The 27,908-nt window shown below is 35.9% G+C and overlaps 1 protein-coding gene across 1 annotated transcript in view; it reads right to left on the bottom strand.

Annotated features, from left to right (window-relative positions):
• Positions 1-27,908, bottom strand: part of CNTLN (centlein) — a 188,462-nt gene that overhangs the window by 55,979 nt on the left and 104,575 nt on the right. Inside the window, 4 exon segments of the mRNA XM_077790387.1 lie at positions 4,417-4,570; positions 7,195-7,706; positions 10,441-10,529; positions 16,401-16,450. Of these exon segments, the coding sequence (XP_077646513.1) occupies positions 4,417-4,570; positions 7,195-7,706; positions 10,441-10,529; positions 16,401-16,450 (805 nt within the window).

Below are 27,908 nucleotides of genomic sequence, written 5' to 3'. Positions count from 1 at the left end.
GGATGGAAAAGGACTGAGAAGAAATGAAGACTGAAGCAGAGAAGAAAGTTTGTGTCCTTGGGTTGTTAACTAAATACTTTACTAGTCTCTATTTCCGTAAACTGTGGTTTTTTGGCGTTTCACCTTAACAGAGAAAGATGGGATTAAACAGATATGGAACGGATCTGAGTCCCCTTCGGAAGAAAACTCTAGTTGTCTTGGGATGTATGGAGACAGTGCCTGCTCTCCACAGGGGAACAGGTACAAGTTTTGGACTGACCAGATTCTCAGGAAGGTTTGCAGATCACAGGCTAAAAGTAAAATTTACTTCATTCATTTGAATGCATGTAAAAAATGAGCATGAAGACCACTATATGTTCAAAAGGATAAATGAATTGTGTTGATACAGTAGCCTCAATATAATCTGTACATAATAACTGGCCCATACAAAGCATGGTAATATATAATATTTTGCAATTTTGACTATAATAAATTAAAATACAAAAAATCAATGTTACCAAAATTCCACAGATTTGCACTACAATTAAGGTGAACATTGCAAGACACTATAATGAAAAGTATTTTATCTCTATGGTCAGTTTTTTAACTTGAAGTCTCTGATGAGACAAATGTAGCTGACTTGTTAATTTTCCATTGGTTTGTTAAACATTTTTAATGGAAGCCACTGCTGTCTTTTTTCCCTCTGTACAACAGCTACCTGATTGTGCAGTGGCTTAAATTTTTCTTGCAGCAGTGTAACAGAGTAGCCTGCTTTCTGGACTGTGATGTTACTCCCTTTTACTCTGTTCACTGAACATAAAATGGCATGTTAATAAATGGACAAAATCATCATAAGTAACATATTTTATGATTTTGTTTTGTCCCTTCAAAACACTCCTGCAACCTCTAAAATATTTCTTAGTAAGTATACTGGTAAATTAATGGCTGACCTATAAAAACATAAAACGCATAAAACAGTCAACTTATGAACACTCCATGTAGTGCTTTTTTAAATGGCAACAATGCAAAATCAACAAGGACTTGGAAGTTACATGTGTCTCAAATTTCTGAGTAAGATTATCAAAAATAAAGGCTTCAGTGTCTTGTTAACCTTGTTAATCCAAAACACATTTAATTTGTTTCACTGGCTATGTTGGATACAAGGGGCAAACATGAACAAAAGGTAATGAAAAACCTCGTATCAGTCAGTAGATTCACTAGGAGGGACTTAGTAAAAACCTGCTTTAACTGAGTGAAAAGATGCTGTTTGACAGTCATTTATTGTATGAGAATTTAACTTTAAAATAATGAGCTAAATATCTGAAAACACACATGCAAATTCAAACAAGCAGATCTTGCAACAGCCTGTCAGTGGGTTTGTGTACTAATTTACTAGGTATTAAATGCTCAGTGTATATTTAAACACTTTGATCAGGAATACTGCAATATTTCTCCAGTTTCTTAAGTTTTCAGATTTCAATTTCTAGGTCATATCATGCAACATATTTCTGGGAATATTCATATCTAAAATAGCTGTTAAGAAAATTTAAAAGAGTGAAGAGCAACACATTCTCTACTAACTGCACTGAACAAGCTACTGACATTGCAGGACAACTTAGACATGAATTCTAGATAAGTACAATCACCACACAATTTGAAAGACCAAGAACTGAGCTCTCAGAAGATGACAAGAGAACAATCCACACTGCAGCAAAAAGACTGAGATCTCCACTCTAAGCCACAGCTCTAATAAATGTATGAGTTCTAAGAGAGTACCAGTAACTGCTGATACTGCACAGGGTGTTACATTTTCCTACCATGTGGAGAAAAAATGACCAGGTCCTTGTACCATAAATGGTCTTATCTCCAACCCCTTGCACAGCTCAAGACTTTGGAGATATCTTTAGCCTCTCTTTGTATGAGAATACCATGCCCCACTAGTAGGGTCCTTAAATCCTCTGGATGGATTAAAGAATTCTGTTAAAACTGGTGTTCCCAACTGCTAATGCTACATATTTGTGCAATACTTTCTCTCACACTCACAAACCATGTTTTCAAATCCTTTTCCCACCACAGGGGAGTTCTACTGAAGCATATTTAACTGCTTAGGGCTCTCCCGACAGTTCCCGAGTTTGCTTCATTTCCACCAGACTGTTACAAATGTTTATCAGAATGTATCCATCTTCTCCATTAGGAATAGAGAGTGAATGTAATACAGGCCCTACAGAAATTGTCGTGGCTGTGCTACACTACCAGTGAAGAGAGGACAGAGTGTCCTGTGGTTCCCTGCCTTGTATGTCCTCATTCATGAGCAGAAGGTGATTAACAGGTGTAGCACACTTTTGTCAGATCTTCATATATAGCATGTGCACCTACTCATACTATGTAGTGCAACCAACAGATTAATGGGTAAGATTTCTCATGTTTTTCAGATAATTTAATCAAAAAGAATTGATAAAATAAAACAATCAAGTATTGATGAAATAACACAATCAAGAATATGTAACAAGACCAGAAAGTCTCCATTTGTGCTACAATTTTGGAAACTAAGGAAACATAATCTTTTTTCAAGCTTTGTTATACCACCATTCAAAATACTGAATTTGAAACTTGTTATCTAAAAGCAGCAAGTTGTTCAGTGTTTAAATATTCTATTTCTTCAACTAAGAAATAATAATATCTGCCTATGCGTAAAATTCCATTAAGTGATTTATTTGGACAAACAGAGGAGGGAAAATCTATTAGGCATTAAAAAGTCCAAGAATGACTCATCTGTTACAGATTGTATGGAGCCTCTAAAGACCTGGGACAAAACCAGCTGGCCCTCTTCTGTGAGAAAACAGAATATAGATGAGACAAGCAGTTCAAATCCCAGACAATACATGCAAATAGGCTAGGAAGAGGCTAAAAGCATACTTTTCTCAAGACAGAATCTTCTGGACACAGAGAGAGTCAAAAGTATCTTTCTAAGATGGAGAAAGTCGTCCAGGGCACAACAAACAAGCTGGGAGGCATTTATGCTTGATTAGTCAGCACACCATTGGCTACAAGGGAGGGAGGGAGAGGTGTTGCTATCTCCCTGTTAGGGTTAGGTAAGCCTGTTCTGTATAGTGCTTTTGACTGAGAGAAAGTTTAATGGGATGTCTGTGGCAGTCTTTGTCTGGACTGTGAGACAGCACCACCAGCTTCTACAGAACCTTTACATTTTTAAATAATTTCTTACATACCTGTCCAAATTGTTTCATAAATATATTTCATTTATATGGCCAGGTTTTGGTAGTGGGGGAGCTACAGGGATGGCTTCTGTGACAAGCTGCCTGAAGCTTCTTCCATGTGTAGCAGAGCCAGCTCAAAGACAGACCCACCACAGGCCAATTAGAAATGATAGCATCTCTATGATAACATAATTAAGAAAGAAACACCAAGATCAGTGCAGAAGGAGGGACAGGAGGTTCTCCAGCAGTGCTGGAGCTGAGATTCCCTCTGAGATTCCCCTGCAGCCCATGGTGCAGCCCATGGTGAAGCAGCTGCAGCCCATGGAGGATCACAGGATGCAGAGATCCACCTAAAGCCTGTGGAGGAGACCACACTGGAGCAGGGGGATGCCTGAGAGGAGCTGGGACCCCGTGGGAGGCCTGTGCTGGAGCAGGCTCCTGGCAGGGACCTGCAGACCTGGGGAGAGAGGAGCCCACACCAGATCAGGTTTCCTGGGAGGATTTGTGATGGATCCCATGGGGGACCCAGGCCGGAGCAGCCTGTCCTTGAAGGAGTGCACCCCATGGAAGAGTGACCCACTTTTCCAGCAGCAGCTTGTGGAGGACTTAGCCATGGGATGGACTCACACTAGAGAAGTCCATGGAGAGCTGTCTCCTGTGGGAGGGACCCCACACTGGAGCAGGGGAAGGAGTCTCCTTCCTGAGCAGTGGAGAAACAACACGTGGTGATTTGACCATAACCCCCATTCCCTGTCCCCATGCACTGCTGGGGGGAAGGAGGTAGAGCTGGGAAGGAAGGAGGGGTGGGAGTAAGATGTTTTTAAGGTCTTCTTTTATTTCTCATTATCCTTCTCTGATTTTGTTAGTAAAAAATTAAATTTATATGTCTAATTCAAATTTATTTTGCCTGTGGCAGTATTTGATGACTGATCTCTCTCTATCCCTATCTCAGCCCACAAAGCCTTTGTTATATTTTCTCTCCCCGGTCCAGCTGCAGAGGGAGGTGAACAAGATGCTTTGGTGGATGCCTGGCATTTAGCCAGGGTGAATCCATGACAGCAGACATACTGTTCAGAAAATATTTTAAAATACAATGAATCCGTCCACTGAATATCAGGAAGCAGGTTTTCACTTCTATATTGAGAGTCAAATTAATTAAGAGGGGCAGCAGTGCTAATATTAAACTCCAAAACTCCCCTCAGGAGAACAAAACAATATATACCTTTTTATTATGTTGCTCATTTTGGACTTCTAAATGAAGCAAATTGCAGGGCTTTTTTTCTTCTTGTGTACTTCTGTCTGGCAGTAGATAAATGTTTTGCACTGTCTTCATAATCACTGTTTCCAAACGTTCAGAAGTTGGTATTTCAGAGTTACTGAAATAGCACACGCAGGAAAACAAAAAACAAACAAACAAAAACAAAATAAACAGAAGTACCAAACAAAAAACAAAACCAAACAAAAAATCCCAAAACCTCCCCAAAAAAGTCAAAAATAAAATCAAGCTAAATATTAAATGCTTCAGAGTTAATGCATAAGCACATATAAATAAACTTTACAAATATGATAAAGCAAAAATTTATCTCTGAAATTATTTCATCAAGTTCTATTCTGTTAAATGCAATCTCACTCTACAATGCAGAGGCCTGAGACTTCAGCTGCTTCTTTAAGTGCAATTTTTGTGACAATCCACAGAACTGAAATAAATAAAAAAATACTTGATTGTACTTTTAGTTTGTGAATGGCTCATAAACTACTGAATTTCTACTTTCCTTCATTTACACAATTTATAATATAACAAGTAAATGCACAATCCTTAATAACATTATTTCATTTATAGTGTTTATTTATAGTGTTGGGGACACTATAATTCTGAGACAAACTCAGAATTCACACTTCAATAAAAGCTTTAATTAGTACCCCTTTGGAATGCTCTTAAATTCTCAAAGAATTATTAAATTCTGTAAACCTGTTAATTCACTGAGATTCCTGCCATGCAGAGAAACTGGACCTGAAACTTTATATATTACAATTTTTCCTTAGACTTGCACTTAATGTGCTCCTGATTTTTAGTTTTTTTCACTGCCTTACCCCACATTATCATTTGCTTTCTTATATTCAGGGAAGTCTACTTTAAAACATGAAGTCTTGGATATACTCTTTTCTATAATATCGGCAGCTATATATATCATCATTTGTGTGAGCAGATTTGTGAAGGAATTCCTAAACAGAAGGCTAGTTTGATTTGTTACTTTTTAAACCAAGGTATTTAAAACAGCATAACTGAGTTCAAATTAAGTTACAGCATCATAAAAATCCATGGTTTAGAGATGCAGTTTACTTAACCAGAGAAAAGGCCTCAAACTGATGAGGAGAGTTCACACATAAACATGTTTATATGTTTAAAACCTGTCCTGACACATTGGTATGTCTCACTGACTGATGAGAACAGAAATCAATGCAATGGTTTAAAGAGGCTGCTGTGTAGTGACAGATATTTCTAACTACATACACATTTTCCTCACCTGCTTTCAGGAATATTCTATTTAGAAAATGGAAGGCTTGCATTTAAAAATTCAGAGAGTAATAAAGAATGGTATTTATTAATAAGCAGAAGAGAAACAAAATTAAGATACTTCCCTAACTTGTTGAGAATGACACCCTAAAATTTCACTTTCAACAATGTTCACTGTTCTACAAGAATTCCCGAACCCAATATTTGTACAATTATTAAAAGTAGTATTTATGGCTACCCACAAGTGAAGCTATGCAAATACTTTCCATTTCAAACCAGAAGTGGAAGGACAATGTGCTTGCTCAATTTTTTTCTTAAAAAGAACAACACAGCAAATTAAATATTTACTAATTAGAACATGCATACATGTTTTCATATGTGCAAACATGTATGTTTTTTATTAAAATAAGTTCCGCAATATTTAATTATACATAAAAAACCCCAAGGTTTACATTAATGATAACAACTGACTGATTACATGGTTTTTAATTTGTTTTCTCCCTTGAGTTACTGTGTTCAGGAAGCCTCTGTTTTGCATGGGGAAAAATAGTAGAAAGGCTTCATTTGCCACTATTGATTTGCTCCATGTGACACACAGAGTGAGTATAAAACCTATAAAGACAATTCTATTTTCTTTACTCTTTTCCCATGTTTCCTGTATCTTGGATACATACAGGCTTGAGAAATTCCTTTGCTTGTCTCTTAGAATGATGTCCTGAAAGACAAGGTGTGATAACCACTTATTTACCTAGTGGCTAACTGCTGCCTTCTCAAGTATATGGGGACGTAATAAGGAGATGCAAAAATTTTCATTGATTATATGATGCTTGCCAGTGGAATTTTTTGAAAGTCTTTTGATTTGTGACTGGGCTTGTATGTGGTAACCATCACCTTTAAAGATTTTTAACCATCATTCAATTAAAGTTAGTACAATGACTGCATAAAACATAGAGGAAATAATTAGTGTGGATGGTTCTTAATTTAAAGGATGTTAAACAGCTTGTAGACATCTGCTAGGAAGCTGAAATGGGTCATTCAAAATTTATCTAACTAAATTAAGGGGAAAAAATGTTTCTCCTCCCGGGTCGGCATGTCACAAGATAACTAAACCGACTTACTAGGCTTGCCTGGGAATCCTTAGCTGTCAGTGGTGAATATGCAAAAGGCCAGCAAATTAAATCAACCTGCCAAACTGTCAATTTCAAGCCTCATGACTGCATGAAAATAGCATCACTGGAAGAAATCAAGCATTGCCTTCTTTTGGGTTTCCTGGCACCTATTCAAATACTCATGCAGTTGTGGCTAATTTCGCATGCAAATTTCAGTCAATAAGCTCCGAACAAGACCTCCCAAGATATTTCAAAGGATCTGACAGTATTTTTTTTGAATACCAAATCAACAGTAGTTGAAATTCAATCTCCATTTGCTAGTGCTTTACATATGCACAGTGTCCCCTCTACAGGGCTAAGTTAATGAGAGCCGTACCTGCTTTCACTCACATCCTCCCAGCCGTCCTTACTGAAGTTCTCAAACACATTACTCATAACCTTGATGGACTGTTTGAGAAAAGCTCCATGATGTCCCAAAGAGCTCTTTTTCTTGGCTGTTTTTAATTTAACCTTGGTGCCTGTTATCTTGCAATTACATTGCCCAGAAATTACTACTGCTTTGGCTTTATCCAACAAACACTTCTGCTCCTGCACTTGACTCAGCAAATCTTCACTTTCATTTCTCAACCTGTTAGCATCTGTTACTTAAGAGGCAGCTTCTTTCTCCTTCTCATCAATCATGAAATGAAGTTCTGCTTTTTCTTTTTTGACCTCACAAATCCTCTTAAATAGTGTTTCCAGCTCTCTTTTTCTTGTGTCTGAATCTTCCTTTTGCACTTTTAAAAATTCTTTCAAATACATTTTCTCATTCAGTGAGTCTTTATTTACTTCTTTCTGTTTCTTTAATTCCCCTTCAATATCTTTGAATCTTCTCTCTAGTTGTTGTACCTAAAAAAAGCAATTTTAGCGTTTACAATATTTCAGCCTGTCTTGAAAAACTCCAAATTATGTTTTCAGATATATTTATTATATGACAATAATATCACATGAAGAGCAAGGACAAAAGCTATCTGTAGTCCTTAATTTTAAAATAACTTTAATGTAGGGCAGATGAAAACATTTTAGCGGCAATAATACAGCTGTTGAACAAAGGGCAGATGGTAAAAGAACTTAAAATTCCAGGCAAAATGACACAGAAGTTTAAGTATGCCATGCTAATGAATCTTCCTGATGCATCTTGAGCTCATTATGATTTTGTTATACATACTAATTGAATCTTAAAAAACATTTTCAGAAAGATTACTGCTTTGAAATATAGACAATTTTGCACTAGCCATCTGAAGCAACAAGTTCTTTCAAGTGTCGTAAATATAGAAATAAAGTATAAATTTGATCTTTCAAAAAACCCCAAACAAATCCCAGCAAGAGATATCAGAAACTCAGGACCTAAAAATATGGAAGCTAGGATGTATTTTCTATTCACAGAGAGGAAAAATCTATTGTGTTCCAATAAAGAGATTAATTTTCCATGTTTCTCACATAAATTTTGAAGAACACACCATTCAACCTATGTTTTGCTTCTAAAGTCCTTTGAGGTTTATGGATATTGAAGTCTGACTAATAAATAAACTGTCTGTAATGTTCTGGAATATCCACAAAAAGGATAATTTCCAGAAATAAGGGGCAATTTTAATTTTAACAGATACTTAAATTATGATTTAGTCCATGAGACATCCCCAGAAGCCTGAAAAGGGCAATAGAGCAAGTTTTGTACTCAGTAACCACTTACTCCAGTACCTGGAGAAATATTTTTGGATGGTTTTGTACAAGCTCAATCACTACTCTTTCACTAAGGAATATATCAGGGGTTCTAGGTTTCTCTGTACATTGTTAGCAAAGACTGTTTTTCCAGGAGCTATACTAGCATGTGCGTGGCTAACTTGAACTCCCAACCTCGTAAAATACTGACCGGTTCCTGCACTTGGTAGCCATACAAAATGTCAGAACTATCTTTGACACTGAAAATACTGAAACCATATTATTTTTGTAAGTTTTTACTTTTAGGTTTTTACAACATTTTGCCAACACTTTCAAGTTATTTTAAAATTTACGAAATGTTGTACAAAGTGGGTACTACAGATATGATTCAGATAAATGAGAGCACTTGATGTACAGGGCAAATTAGGACAAGAGCTGCTCAAACTTCATATGTATTTGTGAATTGGCTACTGAATTCATGAGTTTGATAGGAAATCTTTAATATGGAGAGAGAAAATATTATGGCTACATAAAGTTAATGGGTGAAATTAGAAATAAAAGGGATTTTTTTCCAAATACTTTAGTAAAACATAATTAAAATCATAGTTTGCACTTTCCATCCCAATGACAATGTGTTAGACCAATATCTTTCTTCAATCGCCTTCCCAACCTGAGATTCTGTTACTGTTTTCTCCGTTCTTTAAAGGAACCTTTTGCACTCAGTAGCACTTAAAGTCATGTATGACAGCTGGAAGGAAATAAACAATAAATAGCCTCTACACGTATCCCTGAGGTACCATCATAACTCTGTATATCCATAGAGATAAAAATTATGTAGTACCTGGCAAACAAAATTATAGTTCTGAAATATAGATGATAAGCAAGCATAAACTGTGACATTTCAGATGGTAGCATTCATATTATTTCAATTACTCACTCTACCTTAAGATAAATGAATGTGAGCACTTCCTATTCTGTGTGTTATTATTTTAACATGATGTTTGTCATTCAGTAATAACGAGATGACAGCCTTCATTGCCTGACCATATGGCAAGTGTTACAAGTATATGCAATCACATCATCTGCTGTAAATTACCATACTTCCTACAAGTTAATTCACAGATAAAAAATAAATAGACATACCTGAACTGACATTCAAAGTTATAGACTTGTGTTTATTCAATTTAAGCATGCTTTTAAGGATTTATAAGTAATTAAACAAATAGTTTTGCAAAATGACAAACAAAACGCATGATACTGTTTGAAGGATGCCTTTTCTTTGCAAGCAAACAAAACATATGGTAAAATACAAGTGAGCCCTCTTAAGTGAACACCTGTTAACATACTGAACTACTTGTGTATATTACAAATATCAATACAAATACCAACTAGTTAAGAACATCCCGTCACTGTATGAGGCAAAACCTGTAGAATGATAAGCAGTAAAGATAAAATACTTATCATTATTTGTTAAGCTAGAGAGCACTACATGCACATAGCACTGTCTTGTAAAAAGATAGACCCACACATGTAGAAAACATTTGCACACGAAACATTGTGCTAAAATTTTAATACAACAGTGAATTTATCATTACTATGCATCAATTCTATTCTGTAGAGGAGCTCTATGAACACCTGATATCATCTAAAGTTAAATACCCAGCAAAAAAATTAAGGTTCCCGAAATTAAGAGGCAAAATGCTACTTACAATTTAAATAATCTGTTAGCTTTCAACATTACATGCCTAAACACTCTTTTCATTTTTTCTGACATTACACATGTTTATTTACATGACACATTCACAGCTATTTCCCTAGAATTAATTTCTGAGCAAAATTCTGGAAAGCCACATTTTTAAATTTTGAAGGAAAATGATGGCTTAAATTCATGAGTACTGACATCTACACATGGTTGGTATCTTACCTTCTATAACATCTCATGTGAAACTTCTCTCATATACCTCTTTGGAGAACTACCGTTGACCCCATCATCTTCACTAAGTTTAAAAGGGTCTCTATCAGAAAATAAATAACACGTCTATCCTATAATAAATAAAATACAACATGATACCTAGTATTTCACTAAAACAATTAGTAGACATTTTAAGGAAATGAATTATTTACTTTTGTAATTATTTATAATGTGGTCTATTTTCTTGACAAGCTTTTTAGTCAATTTCTAAAGTGACCTCTCTTCAAAGAGTTCTGTCACATAATTATGAACCTCTGTAGCATCACAGTATGTTTTTTTCAGAGTACAAGCTTTTCAAAGGTACAATAGATCTGCAGGTTAAAGACACTGCACTTTCATTCCGATTTTTATTCTTTTACAGACTATTCCCTCTATGCCTTAAAAGCAGAATTCATTGCCGTTTTATCTACACAGTCACTATCAGTTTTGTTCTCTAGGTCTTGTCCCCTGCTAGGAGGATCAGAGTGATTGGTGAACAAAGCAAACAGTAACTGAATTAGGATGGATGAAAACTTTAAACCCTGGTTTTTGTTAAGTTAAAGATCAGGTACTCCACTAGATAAATCACACAAATCATTCAACTGAAATATTGTGAAATCATAACAATTAGAAACGAGAAAATTGATACAACTAATGTCAGCTGAAATGAATCTAAGCATCACTGTGAGAGACAGCTATACACTTTAGATACTAAAAATCCTAAGTTAAAAATTAGACTTATTCATAAAAATATACATATGGTCAATCAGAAGTCAAGAACTTAGCATTCACAAATTTCCCACTGCTCACAGACACAAGTGATTACACACATCAGAAGGATTTGAACTTAGAATATGAAATATCGCATTACAGAACAAAAAAAAATCACAATACGCTAAAAGCACCATAATGTTAGTATTTCTGTTTTGGTCCTTCTTTCCCCCAAATGAACTTAAAGAATTAATCTTGAGGGATAAATATCTGTGCTACATGGTAGAGGTATGCTTTAGAAGTAATATTTTACACTGCAAGCAGACACTGCAGGTCACTTAAAAACTTTTGATTTATAAACAAAGCAAGTGTAGAAGAAAACAGTGTTACTCTCTGTAGATTCACAATCCTCTTGATATAAACAGTGACTAACAAGTTTGTTAGAGTGAATTAGACCTTTCTTTTGTCTTTGGAACATGTCATGGCCAATTAATACTTCTGTATTCATGAAATAAATAGAACACTATTCTAAAGATAATAAAAGCTGAAAAAGGTAAAACTATGCATCTGGGGAATATGTACCTTTACCTTGATATTAATATGTTAGTTCCCATGTTACTTCAGACTACAGTCCCCCAGCACAGTGGTACTGCATACATTTAGAACATTCTTTAAGTAACACACAAAGATAATACGAACATGCTTTTCATCTTTTTCTAAATATTCACTCATTTGAATGCCTGTTCTGGCTTTTATATCAGCATTTACTGAACTCCACTGAAAAAAAAAAATTATTTCCCATAGTTAAAGAAACTGATCAAAGCACACAAGGTGTTATGTTTATTATGTGGATGTATTAAAATGCAATTTAAAACTATAAATAGTCATATTATGTGCAGATAATAAATACTACAACTGCAAAAAGGATAGAAAAAACTATACATGTTCAGTATTATCAAAGACACAAGCAAAATAAATTGAAGTGTAGCCAAAGGTCACTGAAACTTAACCCTTTCTATTGAGCAGAAAATATATGGCCCTTTCAAGCCCCTTCTCCTTTCCTCCCTTGTAATTGTTATATAATTGTTCATAGGAATTGGTTAGGGAGGCAATGAACAGCATCACCTGTAACTGTCTGTCTAGGAGAGCAGAAAGATACATCATATCAGTCTACTCAGCAAGACATGCTCTACCCGTCATACTTCTACATAAAAAAGTAACATCTTCTCCCTCAAGGAGCAGACCCACAAGCCATAAAGACAACTATCTGCAGTCATCAAATTACCATGGTCTTATATAAGCACAGTTACATCCCACTGAGAAAATATAGTTAACTGTCAGCTTTAGAATGTAAAACTTAATTCCTAATTAGCAGTCATCAAATCTGATGATGAGTTAGTTCAATACTGCTGCCAAAATGGTACTTGAACTATGAAACTACAGTACACTAGTATTTGCAAAAAGCCTGCTTACACAAGGAAAAAAACACCCCATTAAAAAAAACCAAAACAATAGAGCACTGTAATAGTCACTTACAAAGAAACTATACAAACCATCAAAGGAATGACATTTTTGCCTGCAGTACACACCAGGTAAAGGATTTCCCTAACAAAAAAAAGGTGCCAAGGTGCACAAAGCCACTGTGTTACTGACTCCAGTGGTAGGCATCCTTGCTCCTGGGTAGAAAGAAACATCTGGTGGGAAACACCAGGTTGAAGACCAGAAGGGAATGTCACTCCCATGTATATATACTGAGGACACCGTATATTCAGGAGTCTCATAATGAAAGAAGCCGTCATACTGCCACTTGGGAGAAACAGCAGGCCAACAGTTTACTGCTTTTTAAGAAGGCATTTGCTATTTTTCTGAATAGGATTTGATGGACCCACTCTCATGCTTTTGGAGGAAATGGCATGACTACCTGCCAACACATCCTTCACCTCCACCAGCAAATAAGGACATGAATAGCATGAACAGTCAATTTGGATTTGATGACTATCAGCAAATAACTGTGCAAAAGAATAAAAATGGAAGAAATTGGGAGTGGCAGGAATAGAGTTTCCTTTTCCCTTGACCCACTTCATCTTTGATGAACAGGATTTGAAAAGTTGTATGGAAGAACAACAAAACTATCCCTTATTTCTTCCTGACAAACCCAAGTAATGTTCAATAAAGACAGACAATTTTAATAAGAGCTTTGATCCCTTGTTTTTAGAATGCCTGATGAAAACAGGTACCTATCTGCTAAGATGAAATTAAATTCCAACATCATTGATAAACTGAGGAAACTGACATCAGGTTTCCTTTAATAAAATAAAACATACTGAAATTATGCATAAACTGTATTTAAACTATACCAAGTTTGGAGTCCCAGCAAATTACTAATAGCAGACATGAGGTTGTATTTTTATTTAGGAAGAAGGCATTTAACCCCCTTTTTAAGGCAGAGGGTGTTTCACTTTCTGAGAACATGAACATAGATTTTTAACACTAAGTGTTAATGAGCATTTATACTCAAAGATGGGCATTTAGCTTCAATCATTATGGTGTGAATGTCTAGAAAATTCCAAAAAATACATGTGTCATGACTGCAACTCCTTTTGACTTTCAAGGGGAACAATAAGAAAATTGCTTTTTAGAGACCTTGTGAGCAACTATTTTCTTACACTTCAATTTGTGAAAATTTGGAAACAGCTAGAATCATTTCAGTCTTTTCTGTGCTAACAGGAAAGTTTTGTTAATACATATCTTTGGATTTAAATCTTATTAGACATTTCCTTTTCATTTAAATGATACCCATAACAACACAGACTGGAAAAAGTAAACAAAAACTTGCCTAGAACACTTCACTAGTAGTTTAAACATTTTTTCAGTCCCCACAAAAAAAAATAGTTAATCATTATACTAATTACCAAGCCAGAAGTGTGCATCCACCCACAAATTTTTAAAAGAGAATATATTTACGTGAAAATAAAATGAAAAAAAAAAAAAAAAAAAAGAAAGAAAGAAAATACTGATTGTTAGAGCATTAAACATGTCAAGAACTGGCAGTTCTGGAGATCTGACTGTTTTTTGGAAAAGGCCAGATATTGCTCAGCAGGCCCTTAACTCCTTCTCACCACTGGTTACCTTTTCCCTTCTCTTTCTGCAAAGACTAACTGAATTGGAAAAATACAAAGAAGTGTTTCTTAAAATCAGTGTTTAAACCTTCAATTCTGTGGCTATGGACATAACATAAGAAGTAGTACAAAAGAAAAAGGTAACCTTCAGGTTTCAGCAGCTTGATATTCCCACCTAATTTTAAAGACAGAATTTTAAAGTTAAGGAAAAAAATCTCTATTTTTTCATTCAAGTGGTCAACATTATCACAAAAAATAGATAACAGCCATCATGAGAAAACTGCAATAAAGAATGAGAATGGTAAGGTTTTATTGCTAAGAATGTATAGAGTACTTCTCCAAGTCTCCTACTTACTTCCTTTGCACAATACTGTGCATAAAGAATTCACCACAGATGCAATATCCAGATGGACTGTAATTATGCACTCTTGGATATTTCTCCCAGACTATTCAGGAACAGCTCATATAACACAGAATCAGAGGAGTGATGGGAGAGGCAGTGGCAATATATTACCTATCTGACTGACAAAGACTCATCTTCACAGGACTATCAACTACTGTAAAGATTATAAAGATAGAAAAGAAGAAACCCATGAACAATTCCTACAATTTCACCATTTTGATTTACTTTCAAGATCATATACTTTGTGACACTAGAATTATAAGAGATGTCAGAATAAGCATGAAATTTCTGTAACATTATATTTCATAAATAGGTAGAATACACACATTAGTTGCAAATTTATTAGTGTGCATTTATTCATATAAATTGTTATTGACTTAATAGATGTGTAGACAACTAATGATCAAAAATACTTTCAAATCACATGGATGACCATATGATTACAAAATATTCATGAAAAAGAAATCAAACTTTAGAGAGAAAATAACCTTATATAAATAATTACTATTCTGACAGACTACTAAACTGGGTTTACAGTGGCCAGGTTTTGGTAGTGGGGGAGCTACAGGGGTGGCTTCTGTGACAAGCTGCCTGAAGCTTCTTCCACATCCAGCAGAGCCAATGCCAGCCAGCTACAAGATGGACCAAGCTGACCAAGGCTGGGCCAGTCAGAGTTAACAGTAACATGGGAAAATATTTAAGAAGGAAAAAAGTGATTGCAGATGTAATTGTGGCCAGAGAAGAGCAGAAAGAGAATATGTGAGAGGAACAACTCTGCAGACACCGAGGTCAGTGCAGAAGGAGGGACAGGAGGTTCTCCAGCAGTGCTGGAGCTGAGATTCCCTCTGAGATTCCCCTGCAGCCCATGGTGCAGCCCATGGTGAAGCAGCTGCAGCCCATGGAGGATCACAGGATGCAGAGATCCACCTAAAGCCTGTGGAGGAGACCACACTGGAGCAGGGGGATGCCTGAGAGGAGCTGGGACCCCGTGGGAGGCCTGTGCTGGAGCAGGCTCCTGGCAGCGACCTGCAGACCTGGGGAGAGAGGAGCCCACACCAGATCAGGTTTCCTGGGAGGATTTGTGATGGATCCCATGGGGGACCCAGGCCGGAGCAGCCTGTCCTTGAAGGAGTGCACCCCATGGAAGAGTGACCCACTTTTCCAGCAGCAGCTTGTGGAGGACTTAGCCATGGGATGGACTCACACTGGAGAAGTCCATGGAAAGCTGTCTCCTGTGGGAGGGACCCCACACTGGAGCAGGGGAAGGAGTCTCCTTCCTGAGCAGTGGGACAAACAACACGTGGTGATTTGACCATAACCCCCATTCCCTGTCCCCATGCACTGCTGGGGGGAAGGAGGTAGAGCTGGGAAGGAGGGAGGGATGAGAAAAAGGTGTTTTTAATATCAGTTTTTACTTCTCCTTTGATTTTTTAGTAATAAATTTAATTAATACGCTGAAGCTGAGTCTGTTTTGCCCATGACAGTGCTTGGTGTGTGATCTCTCTCTGTCCCTATCTAAGCCCACGGACTCTTCATTGTATTTTCTCTCCCCTATCCAGCTGTGAAGGAAAGTTACAGAGAGGCTTTGGTATCTGCCTGGCATTTAGCCAGGCTCAAGCCATTCAAACTACATACACAGATATAAAATACTATGCCTTTCCTTCTTTGCTGTAAGCCTAGTTCCTGTATTGTGAACTTACTCACAGATTGCTATATTTTCATCTGATGCAATTCTTCCTCAAGATTCAGTCTGCAAAAGAGGAAATAAAAAATAGGCACAATCACAAAGATGCCACTAAAATAATTTCAAAAATTAATCCAAAGCCATACCAGCGTATTACTGGGAATAAAGTCGTCAACACTCAGGAATTAGTTCTAATTTGACAACATTTAGCTTTACTTCAAACATAAGGAGTCCTTTGTACAACAGCTTTTTAAAATGTGTAAATCATCTGAATTTCCAAAATTCAGACACAGTCACACTAAGAAGTTTCAGCCCATCTTTTTAGGCAACAAAAAATATTTGACATTAAAAGAAGACCAGTAGGAGGTAGAATCCTTTTAAGAGGTAGAAAAATACTCTGTCTCAGGGGAAACTGCCAGCCAAACTTGTGAAGATATGCCTTATGATCTAGCAACTATTCAAGAAACTTATTAACGAAATAATTCCTCCCATTTTCCACCCTGATGGACTACCATATTACTACATAGTTTATTCTGTAATATCAACCAGCTGAGGTCTACACAATAAAGTAAATTACTCCTTTTTCAATGTAATAAAATTATATACAAATAAAGTTTGTAGGATACCAATACTAAAGTTTCAAAGTCAAATTGGGAAATGCTAGAAAGAAATACATTATTTAAATTGTTTATTTATACCTGTGTTTTCTGACACATTCTCTATGTATACAGTTGTACACTATTTCAACAATAAAATCTCCACCTGTTTCAGCCAAAGATCATACTACACACAGAACAGAGCACAGTCATTTAATAGGCAGTTTAAAATATAAATGCATTTAATTCACAAACACACATTATTCTAGTTCTGTTGTGAAAGTTTGACTGCTAGTGTTCTCACTTATTTCAGTTGTAATCCAAACAGCACCACCTGCTTCACAGAAAATGTATGCTTTTCCCTACTTAGCCCTCCGAAATAAGGCACAAAAAAAAATCTTGCCAAAGTATTTGCCAACTTAAGGAAAAGAATTTAAAAAAAAAGTCTTTTGGTATACACATTACATTAAAGCACATTATAAGTCAAATGCACCTCTGACTCAGCTGTAAAACATAAATTACAGAGAAAATTATAAACATGAAAAGTTAAAGTAACTTGCTTTGCATGACACATAAGATATCCAGCTATTTTTGGTATCACTCACTTGCCTTCACAGGTTGATTTTCTTTGCTGTTCATTCATCCTCCAAATCTCAGTCATCATCAGTTTCTATTACACAGACTACTGTGGCTTTTGTCTCCACACTGTCTTAGCTCTTCACAGCATGTTAGCTTTTTGCACTGAATGGCAAGATATTTCCTTGAAAAAACATTGCTTATGTAATTAAAGACTGAAATCAACATGACATGGCTCTTGCCTGAACCTCTATCTTCTGAACCAGTTATTTTTCAACTTTAAAATTATTATTTGAATGAACACATTTATGAACATATATACTGTGTCTCTAGACACAAACTGATAAGCATGCAATAGCGATTGTACAAGATTTTTAAGTGTAAACTTCTATACATATCTTCTTTCTTTCAGCAGATAAAAGATGTGCAGAAGTAAACTAATTATATTAAATAAGTTAAGGGGAAGTTCATAGTCAGAATAACTGACTAATAACTGACTAATAACTCCAAAGAAATTAATTTATCTATTAAATGATCTCCAGTGAAGTTATGCTATATCTAAGATGGAAAAATTTTAGTCAAGTCCAAACCAAAAATTTCTATGTGCAATACAAGATTCAACCTATCCAAGTCAATGACTGGCTTGCATGAATGTTATGAATGCCCACATCAGTTAGCCAGTGCCAAGTCTAACCATCAGCAGTACTATGCCTCTCACAGAGGCAAAAGCAGATGCTAGTCAAGAAAGACTAAAAGCCTAAGAGTTTCTGCAGTGTGATTCCAACTTTTCACCCTGGAAGTGGCACACAAGCACTACTGTTTATTTTTTTCTGCTTTAACTGATTCCCAGTTTGCTAAAAGGAAGTTTCCTCCAATTCCAGAACAAAAAAAAATTATTTATAACCTTTCATGAGGAGCTTTGTTAAAGGCAATTGAGAAAAAACAGATCAGATTACTGTTAATACACAGTTATTGTCAACCTTCTGCAATTCCAGCAGGTAAATGAAGCAGGACTTCCCTTTAGAGGAGCCACAATAATGCTTCCCCAGTAAAACTGTGTTGATCTGTGCTTGGTAATATTTATCTCTAAGGTGCTTTTTTTTTGGTTGTTTGGTTGTTTTGTTTTGTTTTATTTACCTTCTCCCTTTCACCCTCTTTTTCCAAAAGACTGACTGCCATCTCCAGAACATGGAAGCAGCCATGTTACTGCAGCTCCCTCTGGAGCCCATTCAGTAGATGGGAGTTACAGGGGCAACATGCCAGTCCATTGGCTGTTAACAGTTTAGTTAGAGTAATTTCATACTTCAGTTTCTTCACACCTCCATGAGTGAAGAGACTTCAATATATTTACAAGCGATTATTCTACTTGAACACATAATTGCTGTACAGATACTTCAAATAGGTCTAATGCCTTTGATCTATCTGCTACAAAGCATACACAAGTTGTTGGCATCTTCATCTTCCATTAACATGGAAACATACAATCACAGCATGGTTTGGGTTGAAAGACATCTTAATGATCATCTAATATGAAATACTGACTAAGGAAAAGACTGTTCTTTCAGGCCTTGTAAACCCAGTGTAGGATTTTACACTGTTATCATTAAGCAAACCTATGAACTTCCTTATGGTCGTCTTTTTCATTCTATTTAAGCAAAATTTTACTGTAATAGCTTCAGCTTTGAAAACCACTTTTCAAGAGTCTTTTTAGGCTTCTCAACTTCCCACCTGCCTTTGTCCTATCTCTGTTTACTGGTCCTATCTGCTTCTCAACAACACAAGCTTAAGTTTTAAATGCTGACCTTTTCCATGTAAGAGCCATAAAAACTTCTGCAGTCTCTAGAAGAGCTCCTTAAGACTCTTTGGGGACAGGGCTCAGTTTGGAACTATTTTATTTTAACTTTTTCAAATTGTAGCATATATTTCAGGAGGGTTTCAGCTACACTGTCTTAACAGTCTCCAACAAATGTTTCTTTACTTGCTTTAGTGTTCAGGGGTTGAAGATTTTTTTTTACTCGCTGCATTTTTATATGGTTTCCTTTCTGGAAAGTGAGTATCCCTAGGCCAATTGATTTGGTCCACTCTCTTCTGATAGTACTTAAATTAAACAAACAAACAAAAAAGTTACATAGATCCAATAAAGCCTTCCTTCTTTCCCTAGCAAAGTCACAGAGCAAATCATCCTGGAAATAATGTCCAGTCACCTAATAGACAAGGTGACTAAAAATAACTAGTACACATTCACAATGGAAAAATCTTTCTTTACCTACCTCACTGCATCTGTAAGAGATGACTCTAAAAATAAAGGGAGAGCAGGCATATACCTTGAATTTGGCAAGGTATTTGAGATGGTCTCTCATCTCCTTATTGTCAAAGATTTGAGATCTGAATTGAAAATTAGATAAGTTGTCTATAAAACTGGATAAACTGTTAGGTTAAAGGGGTGATGACCTGTCATATGGAGTAGAACTAGTAGCTAGCAATTATAAGCTTTCCTCAGGGATCCATTACAGAGCCAGTACTGTTTACTGTCGTTATTAACAACCTCAGAGATGTGCTAGAGTGCCTCATAGCAAGTTCACAAATTATATAACACTGAGGGAAGCAACTGAGAGCTCTGTAGAGGGCTGGATCACTGCTTACTGAGATTTCATTGGAAGAAAAAAAATGGCTGATTGGAACTTCATGAAGTTCACTTAAGGCAAAGTCCGCTTAGAAAAACTTTGAAAGAGGACATGCTAAAAGACCAACTGGCTCAAGAGCAGCATTGCAGAAAAAAAAACTTCTGTCCTCTGAACCAATATGATGAACATTATCAGCAACATGACTTTGTGGTGAAGTCAGCAATCAGTTTACAGAATTGTTTCTACTCAGCACTTCTGAGATGGCACATGTGGCTGTGTCTTGTTTTAGGCTCCTCCAAGAGAAACACCTATGTAAATAGATTAAGTATAGCAAAGAGGCATCACAATGTCCAGAAGTTAGCCATATGTTTTATGATGATAGGATGAAAGAAAACTTCTGACTACCACTACCCACTTCCTCGTATCCTGAGAAGAATTCCTTTATTGCAGGACCATTCTTGGTGCAAGAGGATATTATCACATCAGTTAGAAAGCAGGTCTCATATTTCACTCATGGTTTCATTTAAGAGACTCAGTTCCTCCTAGTGAGTTCTTCCTTCTCTAGAGTTGTGCTCTTTGTGGCTGACAGAATAAAATATCTTATATGTTGGAAATCATACATGTCACACTACACCAAACTGAATAAGCTGCACGCCACTGGGGCAACTGCTACCCACATTCTGAGTTTCATTTTCTTGATCTTGGGAAGGCAAAACAGATTTAGCATGCCTTTTTGAACCAATTACTGTCATCCTAATCTATCCTATCACCTCCCATCCTAATTAGTTAGTTAGTTGGTTTATTTTATTATTTCTAACATCTGAAGCCCGCTGATATTCTCTTCACTAATTGTTTTAATTTAGAATGCAAATATTAGGCTGCTCAAGGCCAACATGCTTGCACTGAGCAAATTTTTAAGTGTTTAAATAATCTGGAAACTGATTTCTGATCACACTTTTTAAATCTTAAGCACAAGACAATAAAACCTTTAAACTCTCTAGCTAGAACTTGTAAAAAGAAAAAAAAAAAAGCACTGTATATGCATTATAACAAGACATACACATCTAGTCCAGTTCTAAAAAATTAACCATAAAAGCACCATAGACTGTAGTTTTTGTACAGAGAGGTCTTCTTGAAGAGCACGGCTCTTTGCAGAGGCTCTGTAATTGGTACATTCCTCAAGAACAAGTGAACAAGATCACTTGAAAGAAGCATCACAGAAGATTCAAGTAAAAAATTTCAAAGAAAGAAGGAATGTCAAGGAATTCATGGCAACTGAAGAAGCCACAGAAAACTGCTGAAGTATAATTCAACACTGAAAGAAATTACTCTTGAAAGAACACAGTGGCAAAAAGCAAGGGTGGGGGAAAATGCTTGCTTTCCAGTCTTTTGTTTACAGCATTATCTCTCTCAGTGTCTCAAACAGATATGCCAGCTTAATAGCTAAAAATTGAACAATTTTTCTGATATTCTCCCTCCCTCTCAAAAAAATAATTTAAATTAGTCTGAAGATAATTATCTTGGTGTGTTTTTACCCAAAAGTGGGATTGTATTTGATGAACTATGTCTGGCAAACCACTTTTAAACAATTCAAATACAACTCTTTTACGAAGCAAATTAGGTATCTAAAAGCACCTATGATCCAGCTGCAGATTCCAGTGACATGAGATGCTTCTGTCATTTAATGAGGGTAAAAGAAGAATTGCCTCTGCATTCCTGCAACTCAAAAGATCAAAACCAAGTTCTGTGTGTGATGAAGACCACTAACCTAGTGGAACTATAGTCAGGAGAGTGACTCACAGTCAAATTTCAGCTATTATGAACAAGAGTTTTGAAACCTATTTTAGCAGATTAAGCTAATATTTGCTGTTATTATCTTAAGCATATGCTCAGTGGATAACTGCACCAGTTTTTGTATCATCCACATTCAATTAACACATCAAACAATGAAAAGAAGAAATGTGTCATGTTTAGGCCCTAACTGAAAAGGGAATTCCTCTGACCATTGTGTTTGATTTAGCAGGTGCTGAGGAAAGGCCACCATGTTAATGTCATCTGAAACTATCCAAGACACAAACTAAGACTGAGAGATAGAATTTTTTGAGGTATTTCAACTGTGGGAAACTAGTTTCTGCCTGAAGTGTTCCTAAGCTCATTGCAGACAGCAGACATAGAAATATAAACTAAAGCTGTGAATATTAGTACTTGTCTTCTCCATCTTTTGACAATACAAACACTGAGAGTAGATGATGTTTCAAGACTAGGCAAGAAATGCTGTATGTAAATATCCATTTAACTGTGTTTATACAAATTTTCTTCTCCCAGGATTTTCTATGGATTTCAAATTTTACCATTACTATAACTACAAGTTTGATTTTAAAAAGAAAAAAACAAAGTATACTTTAAACTTTTTACACTGGATATCAAATAACTTTTTCTTTCAATAAATCCAGTAGTCACTAAATGAAGTGAAAGAAATTGTAAGTTTATTTTGCAGATTAGGTTTAGTACAATTCCTACTTCCAATTACAATAATAAGTGGCATGAGTATTTGAGCACAACTTTCTTTCCTAGGAGGGAAATTCAGCAATGAGTGTATTAAGGAACTGCAGAAGCACAAACCTACAAAAATTTGCAGTCAACTGCCTGCTTTGGCAAGCAGTAACATCAAACATGGAGGATGCTTTCAGTTTACCCTTTCACAAGTCCCCCAATGACAATGTATCAGGTGACAAGCAGAGTGTGTTTCAGTTTTATTCTTCACCCTATAATCTTTTTGCTTGCGCAAGGAAATACATACAGCATATGAAATATATAAATCGGTATTTTTTGAGGAGAATCAATTATCTGTCTTTTTAAAATTGAAATTTTAAAATTCTATTCCTGTATGGTTGTATTTGTGTTATTCCTGTCAGCATCTCATAAACACAATCTTAAAATTATGTTTACTAAACATTATTAAAACCCCTCAAATTCCTAAGCATTTTGCAATAAATAAGGAAGAACTAGAAACTGAAGTTCATTTAAAGATTAAACTCCCATACAAAAGGAAGAGTATGCTACTTCTAGGAACTCAAGTGTTGCTAAGGAAACCATATACAATATCACAAAAACAGTCAAGTTCTACATTGAAATACATATAGCAATGCAGAACTCAAAATTAAGTCTGTGGTTAACACAAAAGAAAAACAAAGAACTTTTCTATGGAAAAGTTTGTTCTGTAGACTCAGAGAAGCGAAACCTTTGAACTATAATTCAAGGATGAATGATGGTGTTTGAATACAATGAAAATATGCTCATCAAGAGAAAAGACAAAGCAAATAAGTGTGACTATTAACTGGTCTCTTCCAGCTCATAAATTCACATTTTAACACTTTGACTCTTGACAAAGTCAAAGACTACTACTGCATTTTATTGTCTCTGTCACATTTCTGTTGTGTACTCATTCTAGTATTTGACTGAACTTTTAGGAATGGAAGTTCCTGGGATATATTTTAAAGTAATAGAGGAATATCAGCTACAAACCTTGTACAAGTGTTTATCAAATACTGTGAACTATTTTGACAACTTATACAATCTTATTTATTGATATAGGGATTAGTTGAAACCTTGCAGGGTGTTGAAAAGACAGAATTCCCTAAATAGGGTTTTATCCATTAATAAATTGATGGAAAAATTTGAAATAAAATTTAACTAAATTTGATGGGTTTTAAAAGTAATACAAAAATTGTTCAGAATTGTCTCTGTAAATTTACACAAATAACACATATATAAATAATGCCAGGCAAAGGTGATTCATATCAGGAATTCATATTAGGAGAAATACATATCAGCAATTCAGAACAAAATAAAACAAGTAACCACTGAGTTCAACTTTTATAAAGTTTCTTTAAGTCTACACTCAAATCTTTAATGGTAATGCTAACACAGTGAGCCATTTCTAAAAGCCCGCAATGTTGAAATTGCAATTATCACTTGGCCTACATCTAGATGCACTTTTTTCCTAGGTTTATTTTGATCACTATGGGTTGGTTTTTTAAACTGAAATGATAGAAAACATTTTCAAATCATGTCAAAACAACTCTTTTCTGATTGCAATGTGGGAGCCTTTACAGTCCTGATTAGTTTATATTTAAGGTTTAGGGAGTCCTAAAGGAGACTGTATAACTGGAAAACATATCCTGAAAATTTGCAGTAACAACATACCAAATTTGCCAATAATGAAAGTTATGTAATTATGAGTGACATACATGACTGCTATTTCTAATTTTAGGACTACACTAATCCTATGTCTGTCTACTAGATTAATTGAAAATGGTTTTTGAAATAACTATTCATCTCCCACACAGACTTTTCAGCTTTTAAAAGGACAGAAAAAAACCTCAACAACTTGTTTTGCAATGTAGTTGAAAGAGTAATAAAAACTAGCAGACTGAAAAGCTGCAGAATTTATGACTTGTTCCAGAAGAAATGTCTTGCTTTTATTTATACTTTCTAGCAGTGTTGCTAAGTTTTACTGATAGCCCATCAGATGGGGGGAAAGTGACTTAAAGCCATACAAAGTCTAGAAACTAGTGTACTGCTTTTCAGCTTCACGCACGCCTGAAACTCCTTAATGGCCTTGAGTCTTCTGCAAAAAAAAAGTTTATGCTGCTTTTAAGTATATCGGGTAAATTTTAGTGTATTTCTTCAGTAGGTCTTTGTCAACAATAAGCATTTTCTTACCTGCTTCCAAAACAAGCTGACCTTCTGACAATGTAATCTACTCCAAAGTAGTTTTAAAGATTGCTTTGTTGACAAGAAACAGGGCAGCAGCAATCCTAGGTACTCAGGTTGTCAGAGAAGAACTTCCAGCTCCAAGAAAGAGACACTGAGTCCTTGATTTGAGAGGAATCAGCATCCTAAATTAGCAGGAGTCTTCTACTACTACTACTACTACTACTACTACTACTACTACTACTACTACTACTACTACTACTAGCATTTCCTAGAAGACAATCAGGATCTTCTAATACAGCAGGCCAGAATTCTAATCATGTGTTTTTACATCCTGAGAACAACCTCAAAGTATTTTGTTTACTACAATTAATTTAATTATAAAAGTCATTCTCTCTTACTTATAACACATATAAAAATGGACCATCAAGACCAGGAAACCCTGTGGCATCCTGTTTTATGTACAAATACTTCATTTTTATCCCCCAACTATGATTGCCACAGTCTCACCTGGCAGTATTAAAATGAGAAATCAACAGAGATCAAATCTATGCAGATAATAGTTTATGGTGGCATTGCACGCATTTTTGAAAATACTGACCTTGACCCACAATTACAGAATCTGATGTTTTCAGTATGATACAATAGTCTGGGCTCTATTTTTCACAATATAAGACTTTTGATTACTCCTCCTTTTTGTAGGATTTTTTTTAATACTCACTGATTTTGAATATAGGAAGAGGTAGCATATTTAAAACTGTGCTATAGAATCATTTACGCTAAAATAATTACTTCCAATTTCTTTTAGATTATAGCTAGGCATCAGCAAGAAATTCTTTGTAACAGTTGCTTACTTATCAAATTATTAGAATAGGAGAATTGCTCCCACCATCTGCATATAAGCAGGGCTTCTGCAAAATATACCCTCTTGCTATAACAAAAATCCTAGTACTCATCATTTTTAATTGTCAGCAGTTCTAAAGATACCATCAGGAGCCCTCACACAACTCCAAATCTAAGGTACATGTACACATGTGCACTTGGGCCTCAATGCATTAAAGAAAAGGTAATTGAGAAAGACAGCCTGAACTATAGCATAAACTTTCTCTCTGCACTTATGAGTTTAAAGGGCTCCTTCCCTCCAGAGTTGCTGACCCTGGGTTAACCCATTGCCAGAAGACTCTAGTTAGTCCTCTAGCAAACAACTGCCTCTTGAGTAATACACATCCCAGAAGTCAGCCATGGCTCATCAGCAGCTTTCAGCATTCATAGGTAAGACAAGCAGGAGACTCCTACACTCCCCTGCATACAGATAAAAGGAATTAAGAGAGCAAGCTCATGGCAGTCTAAAATAAACATCCAAACAAACACTAAGACATTTTTCCCATTGGTCCCAGGGAATTTTAAGTGGAAAATAAAACCATGCAGAGAATCTAATTTCTAATAGAGCTGAATACATAAGATGGAACAACCCACTGAGGAAACGGACTCCTTCCCAAGGATTACATGTTGTAAAGACTGCAGCAGGATGACTCTTTGGAGAAATAAGCACAACCAACCACAATCTCCTAATGCACATTGTTGCTGGTATGGACAGATATCAGGGGGCTAGTCCAGGAGCTGCTGCAGTCAGGGAAGCCTTCCTCTGAGTCCACAAGGTTAACTATTGCCTTTTCAACCATTTTCCTCCAGAGTCACGGAAGACTGTTAAAGACAGGAAAGCCAAATGAAGAAAAAAAAATCACACAGAAAAAGACTGCTAACCAAGCTTTGTGTACACTTTATCACAGTACTTAAAAAGGGACAGCAGCACTGCTTATTACAGTAACCAAAAATAAGTTCTAAAGAGACCGGGTCAACATAATGTCAAAGAAATTTTTTCTTATCCAAAGCTTAAATTAAATAGCCTAATAATCCTTGCAAGGAAAATAGGACAGCAGATGCAGCTCTGTTTTCTTTCCCTCAGAAAAGAAAGGTGTTTGAGAAGAAAGACAATACATCAACAGAGAAACATCTAGGTAAGCAAAGCTGAACAGCACTTTCTCTTCTTTCTTCTCTTCTTTTCTAATTTTTAGAAGGCTAAAAATTCCACTCTGTAAAACAAGAGTAGAACACACATGCACATTACACATACTTCTGTAAAAAGCCCATATAGAAAATATAGGACGAGGCTGTCAAAAATTGTCTTCTATGTCATAATGGAAAATTCATTTTAGTTTTCTACTACTCTAAAATTATTTCAAGACAGGAGAACCAAAACAGGCAGAAACTTGGATATCCAAGTTTTACAGATGAAATACTTCTCAGACAGAAATTTGTCACAGCAAATGATTCTACCTACAGTATTATGATTCAAGTACATTTGCCTGGAGTAAAGGCAAAAAATGCTCTTTTCATGGGTCTGTATATTTATGACAGCCTTGGAAAATGAGAGCAAACCTGGGAGCAGGTGTTTGATATAGACAGTGAGAGAGCAGAAAGCATTAGATATGTCTGAGGATAACACTACCAAGGTAAGAGTAAAGGAAAAAGTACTAGCATTACTCCCACTCTGTGATTATTCACCCTATCCAGAATGATTTACTGGAATTCCTTTACAGGAAAAATTTTGTAAACTTACAGTTTACACTAAGAATCTGTAGTCTTAATTAACTAAGGAAATGAAGTATTTAACTACATAGAGTATTTAAGCTATCTATCTTCCTTGTGCATCCACTTCCCAGAAATATGTCTTTATCCTTCTTGTTTCCCAATTCAGTTGCTCTTAGGATGGATGAAAATTGCAGGAAGAGGTATCTGCTGTTGCTAAGTAAAGTCTTCCAGATTTACAGCCCACATTCAGGAGCAAAAAAAAAAAGATAAAAGCAACTCCCCCCTCAACAGTCCAATGTCTGCTCACGTAACAAAATAGTGAATAGTGTCACAGTTGTCAAGAGTGCTTTTTGAGATATATTTCAAGTCAATGATCACTCCACACTCAAAGAAGCACTAGTGACTAAGATAGTTTCAACA

This window comes from Lonchura striata, chromosome Z (genome assembly GCF_046129695.1).
Source record: "Lonchura striata isolate bLonStr1 chromosome Z, bLonStr1.mat, whole genome shotgun sequence".
Taxonomy (NCBI): Eukaryota; Metazoa; Chordata; class Aves; order Passeriformes; family Estrildidae; genus Lonchura; species Lonchura striata.
This window is presented reverse-complemented; position numbering and strand designations above follow the sequence as displayed.